Genomic DNA, 7176 nt, shown 5'->3' with positions numbered 1-7176 from the left:
AAAGAAAGAAAGAAAGAAAGAGCGAGCTTGAGCTTTGGGTTCTGTTAATCATAGTGGAATCATTGAATTCCCATGGAAGACAAGGAAGGCAGAGGAGAATGAAAACTAATGTTTACTGAGTGTTTTCTATTCCCATTTGTCAGATGGGAAAACTGAGGCTCTGAGAGGTTAAATGACTCGGGTGTGTCGGAATCCAGAGCTCCAGGTCTCCTCTACAAGTGGAAGTGGGAGCTTGTCCAGAGATGCCCTCGAGGCAGGATGATCCATAGGCTGCCCCTACTCCAGAGCCTCCTAGGACCTCCTGAGTACCATGTCTGAGTTACCATGTCTGTGCAGATGCAGAAAGCTAGGTAGTTCCAGTCAACATCTGTGTTGCAGCAGCTTCGAGGACAACTCTTAGGACACTGCCCTCTGGTGGCTCAGTACCTCTACACTCAATGCCATCTCCAGCCTCTGTACCGGAACTGGTGGCCTGAGCCTCCATTCGGCCTGGCCAACACACACATAGCCACTTAATGATTGGCTCCTCTGCCACAGGGAGTGATGGCATTAGCTGCACTTGTCACTTGGGATGTGCTGTGGATGCCACACTCCATCCCCCAGATGGGTTTGGTGTAAAAAGGACAAGATTGAAGTGGAATCCAGCTCAGCTTGGGAGTACTGGAGGCCCCCCTGCTAGATGCAGGGCAAAGAAAAGGGACTTGGAAAACAGATTTAAACCACGCCACTTAATTGCTGTGTAACCTCAGCCAAATCCCTTTGCAAATCTGAGGTTTGACTCTAAGAATTAACACCTACTGGGCCAATGGCCATGAGAATTAAATGAAATTAAGCACCAGACAGGGCTTCTAACAATTCATGGGCATTTAGAAGGCTTTTTCCTGCTTCTCTTTTCTTCCCTTATAAAATGAGACCTGTTTAGCAACCTAACCAAGCAAACAGGGTGGGATGGGATTACATTTCTGGCTCTAGCCTGGGCAAAGCTTCTCAGATCATGAGACTGCTTAGAGGAAATTGAGAGGCCCAGGGCCAAATGTTACATCTTCCTGGCCACCAGGAAGGCATTATTCAATAGGAATCTTGGACCTGAAGACTGGATGGTTCCCCAACTCACTAGATCAGGGCAGTTTCCTGTAGGAGGGGGAGGAATTGAGGAATATGCCAAAGTAGAACCATGTTCATTCAGGCCAGACCAGGAGAAAGACACAGACAGCCAAGGGCTGGCAGAAAGAGGCTGGTAAGTATGTGAGAGAGAGGCCATGGGCAAGCCTCCACTTCTCTGTCCCACATGTCGAGGGCCCCCACTCCCCCTTGTCTACCTGGCAAATGCAACACACTCGCCAAGAATCAAATGTCCTTCTCTATGACTTCCCCTTTGACACTGCCCCATCCTCCCTGCTCTTTTGCATACCAAGTATCCCTGGCCTCTGCTCCTGTTATAGGATGGCTATAGGGAACATCCATTCACCACGCACACGTGCCTCTCCCTCACTAGACGGGTGTTCTGGTGGCGCCTTTCGCATGCCTGTTCATAGGAGAGCTCGATAAACTTTTGGAAAATTGAAAGAGGCAATGGAGGACATGGGAGCTGCTCCAGGGACCCCCTTAAACTCAATGCTTAGACTGGGAGGGACAGGGACTGGGGAGATGGACTAAAGGAAGAGAATGAGTATAATCATCGGTAGATTTATAATGTTGATTTTATAGCTGGTATTTTCAATGAGTCGGGACAAAAGAGCTAACACAACAGACAGAGGAATTATGAGGGTTTACCTGTGTGCAAAGAGGTTCTTTACTGATTTCGTAACTGTAAACACTTTGGAAATAACAGCATTCACAATAGGAGATGTGTTCTAGAAATGTTGGTACATTCACACCATGAGATACCTTCAGCCATTAGAAAGAACAGGCAGATCTATAAGATCTGACATGGAAGGTGTCACTGATATTGGGAAACAGCGTGTTCATGTTGCCCTCATTAAGAGGACTTGGGTCAGCTTGCTTAGCTTCACTTTTCTACGCCTCATGTGCTACTGAGCCTTGGGAACATTTCTCATCCTCTCTAATCCTCAGTATTCTCACCTGTAAAATGAAGAGAATGGTAGTCCCTGCTTCAAAGAGTTGTGAGGATTCGAGACAGGCGTGGTGCAGTTGTAAGCATGCATTAAGTATTCAATAAATGTTTGCCGTGATTACTAAATTAAAAAAGGCAAGCAGTAAAAAAGCATGCTATTGCCCCAATTTTGGTTTTTAATTTTTTTGTACAGAGATACATATGTATATAAATACATATCTGCGTATAATTGGATAAAACGACTGTTATCAGTGGTTATTTCTGAAGCATAAAACGAGAGAGAAGAAATGAAGAAGGGACTTTTTTTGGTTTGGTTTTGTTTTTTTAAATAGTCTTCTTTTATTAGAGCAATTTTGGGTCACAGCAAAATTGAGGCTTCCCTGCATGTACAACCTTCTTTACTGTCAACATCTCCCACCAGAGCGGCACATTTGTTTTCATTAATGAACCCGTATTGACACATGATTGGGACTTACACTTTTAATTTCTGTCTTGTTGCCATTTCTACAATGAACATGTATTGGTTTTGAAAGTAAAATAATATGAATGAATGGCTGAACCACACCCGAAGCTCCAGAAAGACTAGATTCTAGAAAGTGGCTTGTTTCACAGATGTTGCCACTGAGAGGGTGGTCCACCCAGGGCTGCCTGGGAATGAGGCTTGAGCCTGAGCACCCCCATTCTGCTGTCACCAGCGTGATAGGTCACAGGCTGGCCTGCCTGGCTGCCCCTGCTGTCTCAGAGGGATGCCTGACAGCAGCTCCTGAATCTAAGGAGGCCAGGCCTCTGAGCCATGCACCACCTCCACCCACAACAATGTTCCTCATGCACACACCAGCTGGAAGCTTCAGGAAACCCAGGGACCAGACCTGGGAGGTCACGCTAGCAGCAAGGATCCTTGGGTTATCTAAGGTCAAGGCCCTGCTCTGAAGGAAGAGAGAACTGGGGGGAGGCAGCCAGCCCTGGATTCAAAGCCTCCCCTGACACTCACTACATGGTGTCCTTCCCATGCACCTGCTTCCTTGTCATAATACAAGGATTAACCCGCCCACCACACAAGGTCACTGTGAGGATGGAGTGAGCTCTCTGGGACAGCACCTAACTCATGACTTCCTAACACGGGAGGCTCTCAGGAGGTTTTTGTTTCCTGTTTACATGGCTGGCCCCACAAGCCTAGACCCAGTGATAAATAAGAGAATGTCTGGCTTGGTCAAGGTGAGTATAGAGTTGGGAGTGTGCTTCCTGGCAAAGTTGGGACAAGGACAGGGCAAGATTGTCTTGGCTCCCAAAAGATGCAGCCCAGAGGATAAACTGGCTGTATTTCTGATGCTGATGAACCATGCTCCAAACAAGGTCTCAGTCTCAATTTTGGGTGGATTTAAAACATAATCCTGGGCCAGGCACGGGGGCCCATGTTTGTAATCCCAGCACTTTGGGAGGCCAAGGCAGATGGATCACTTGAGCTCAGAGTTCAAGACCAGCCTGGGAAACATGACAAAACCCCATCTCTACCAAAAATACAAAACAATTAGCCAGGTGTGGTGGTACATGCCTGTAATCGTAGCTACTCAGGAGGCTAAGGTGGGAACATCTCTGGAAGTTGAGCTGCAGTAAACTGAGATCACGCCGCTGCACTCCAGCCTGGGTGACAGAGTGAGACCCTGTTTCAAAAAAAATAAAAATTAAATTTAAAAAACAGAATCCTCCAAAATGAAGTCATTCGTACCAGGAACACAGAGAGAAGGAGCTGTAACCAAAAGGTATGGAAAAAGGCCACCTCGCACGCATGCTGAGAAAATGCTAAGCCAACCACCCACCGGAGAGAGAGGCTGACCGGGAGCCAGTGAGCCTCTTGGGCTGCCTGCTGCTCACCTTGCCCCCTCTGTTTCCCAGGTGATTCCTATTTCAACCCCTCGGTGTGAACAGCTCCTCAACATGAACTACAGTCTCCACTTGGCCTTCGTGTGTCTGATTCTCTTCACTGAAAGGTGAGCTTTGCTACCCCCAGAATGACCTCCATCTGAGTTGGGGCATGTGGTGGGAGGGGATAGCTCTTCCTACTCACCCACAAGCAAGGCAAAACCTGGTCCACTCACTTCCCTGGAGCACCAAACAATGAAACTTCCCACCATTTACTCCATTTACAGAACACAAGCTTCCAATACGGTCATAGATGGATGAGCCCTTGTATTTTTCAAGAAGACACTTGGAGGGTGTGTCTTCTTCTATCAAAATTATCAATCAAATTGTCAATCTTCTATCAAAATTGCCATGATATTTTGATCTATGACAAGTGGGTAAAAAATGGAGATACTAACTCAATAGCTGAAAATTAAGAGATTTGTCTTTAGGAATATCACTGCCGGTACATGGACCCGGCACATACACCTACGCACACATGGGCAAACGCAAGCTCAAGGGTGTGCACACATGTTGATTCACATAAGCAAGCATGCACAACAAAACCCATTTCTTTTCCAGGATGTGCATCCAGGGGAATCAGTTCAACGTCGAGGTTGGCAGAAGTGACAAGCTTTCCCTGCCTGGCTTTGAGAACCTCACAGCAGGATATAACAAATTTCTCAGGCCCAATTTTGGTGGTAGGTCATCCTCTGTGCCCAGGACATCAATTCAAAGGGATGGAAACAGAGACAATAAGCAGTGGAGGGTTTCGGGAGGTTTTAGTTGACTCTGTTTTCTGATCTGCAGCCTGTTAAAGATTGGCAATGATGGATGAGGACGGCTACCAATGATTTTTCACACTGCCTGGAAAAAGGCACCTTGCCTCTCTGCCTGCAAGATAAAGCAATACTCTTCCTCACTGAGGAGGTTGCAAGAGCCTCCTAACAATCACTCACACACTGTCCTGCTCCTGCCCCCACTTCCAGGGTCCTTATTCAATGAATTCACCAGGTGCCACCAGGCTACCCCATCTGGTCTTCCCCCTCCAGCCTGCCCCCTCTCAGCTGACACCTCACTGCCATCCGGATGCCTCCTGGGTCATTGCCCTGTTTGGAACACCTGTACGGGCCTCAGCTTCCTCGCATAGAGTCCAGACACACCAGGTCCTTCACAGACCAGCCTTTGTCTGTCTGTCATTCTCATCTGCCCAAGTCCCCCCTCCTTCTCCTCCTACAATGCTCCCCAGTGCACCCCAAACATTCCCTGACATCCTTGCCCTCCCCCGCCTTGGTGCCTTTACAGAGGCTATCTTCGTGGAATTGTTTCTTTGAACTTGAAAAATGTCAATTTTCCATCATGTCTCAGAGCAAAGGCTGCCTTCTCTGAGAAGCCTCCCCTGGTTCCTCCAGGCAGCCCTTGGAGGAGTCTGACTTCATTTCCCTCACTATCCCCCATAGAAGCTCAGTGCATGACATATAACAAATTGCTGATTAATGTCTGTTGAAAAAATAAAGCAAGGAGGGAAGGAGCGAGACCAACTAAACAGCTCTTCATAGCAGAAAGCAACAGAAAAAGCCTTGGCATTGAACAGACCTGAGTTTGGCTCCTAGCTTTCCTGCTCGGCAAGTACTTTAGCCTTCTGTGCCTCAATTTCCCTTTCTGTAAAATGGGAACATCCCATCTATCTCACAGGGAGGACTGAATGAAGTGAATTATGTAAGCCTGAGGCACAGTGCCTGCACCATCAACAGAGGATGAGTTATTTTCATCCCTTCCTGATTTGATCTAGGATTCATGTGGTAGTCCAGATCTTCTGAAGAGCAGATGCCAAGAGCAGATGATTTCTTTAAGCTATTTAGGGGGACTATGTCTCAAAGGGAGAATTGTCAGACCTGCAAGTCTGGCTCCAGAGAAGGAGAGAGGGAAGGAAGGGAGGTTGGGTAGAAGTGTCTTAGATGGTAGGGCAGTCCTCAGTGTGTTTGGAATGACCCACCAGGGAGTCCTTGAGCTAGAGGTACCATCAGAGGAGTCTCCCATCTCTCTGCCTCCCAGGAACAGGCCTGCCTTTGTATCCCCACTGTGTTCAGTCTGTGGTTGGCTGTGGCCCATGAGAAGCATGGCCTCAGAGCAAGCGTGGTGTTAGATTCCAAAGCACAGAAGCCGGGACCCTCAGTCAATCACATCTGCTCAGTTGGAGATGGGAGACGTGCATTTTCATTCAGATTTGAGGCACAATTAAGATGTGAGATCCTTACATTAAGGAGCTTAGAGAGGCTTCAACATCCCCTGGTTTTCCCAGGCCCTACTGAACACAAATGACAAGCATGTAGCCTTGGTTAATGCCACTCAACAATTTCTCTTTCCTCCCAAACACCAAACAATTAAGCCAGAACGCAGCCCTTCTTGTTTGCCTATTCACTGGCCAACAAAGTGCAGGGTCCTTGGGCAGGGAGTTCATTCTGAGAACAGGGAGCCTAGGGTAGGCCTAAAGGGATGTGATGTCTTATCCCACCTGGGGTGAAAATGGGGCATGGGGTCTTCAGCTAAAAAAAGGGGAACAACATAGCCCCACACCCCTTGTTTTGTGCCTTCTGGCACTTCACTCCTGAAAACCCGTATACTTGCATGGCAGCCTGGAGACCCATGGAGGGCCGTTGCTCTCCTAATATCTGTGCACCCAGTTTCCAGGACGCTGAGGTCCAAAAGAGACAAGACCTTCATAGGATTTCTCAGGAACAGAGCTGGACAAAGCAAAGGTTTGTAAGCTGGCACTAGTGAACACTACGCAGGAGCTGGCTTTGACCTTGTTCCTAGGAGAGAGCTGCCCTCTGGTGGCACAGCTTGATCTTATAACTCAAGGGGAAGAAAGAGCAAGCTCTGGTCCAGTAAAAAAGCCAACTGAAAACAGGTGTGAAACTGCAGCACAGTGTGGGCACAGTGGCTCACGCCTGTAATCCCCGCACTTTGGGAGGCAGAGGTGCGTGGATTACCTGAGGTCAGGAGTTCAAGACCAGCCTGGCCAACATGGTGAAACCCCATCTTTACTAAAAATGCAAAAATTAGCTGGGCATGGTGGTAGATGTGATCCCATCTACTCTGGAGGCTGAGGCAGGAGAATCACTTGAACCCAGGAGGCAGAGGTTGCAGTAAGCAAGATCACACACACTGCGCCTCCAGCCTGGGTGACAAGAGTGAGACTC

The 7176-nt window shown here is 48.0% G+C and overlaps 1 protein-coding gene across 3 annotated transcripts in view; it reads left to right on the top strand.

Moving 5' to 3' along the window:
- The window catches only part of LOC108317325 (gamma-aminobutyric acid type A receptor subunit pi), a 33750-nt gene that overhangs the window by 7067 nt on the left and 19507 nt on the right, over positions 1-7176 (top strand). For all 3 annotated transcript variants that reach the window (XM_017547696.2, XM_017547699.2, XM_017547695.2), the window contains exons 2-3: positions 3968-4062; positions 4556-4674. In XM_017547696.2, the coding sequence (XP_017403185.1) occupies positions 4010-4062; positions 4556-4674 (172 nt within the window). In that variant the 5' untranslated portion in view covers positions 3968-4009. The remainder of the gene's footprint in view (positions 1-3967; positions 4063-4555; positions 4675-7176) is intronic.

The sequence above is a fragment of the Cebus imitator genome, unplaced genomic scaffold (assembly GCF_001604975.1).
Source record: "Cebus imitator isolate Cc_AM_T3 unplaced genomic scaffold, Cebus_imitator-1.0 Scaffold200, whole genome shotgun sequence".
Taxonomy (NCBI): Eukaryota; Metazoa; Chordata; class Mammalia; order Primates; family Cebidae; genus Cebus; species Cebus imitator.
The sequence above is the reverse complement of the archived record's forward strand: the minus strand, read 5'-3'. Positions and strand labels throughout refer to the sequence as shown.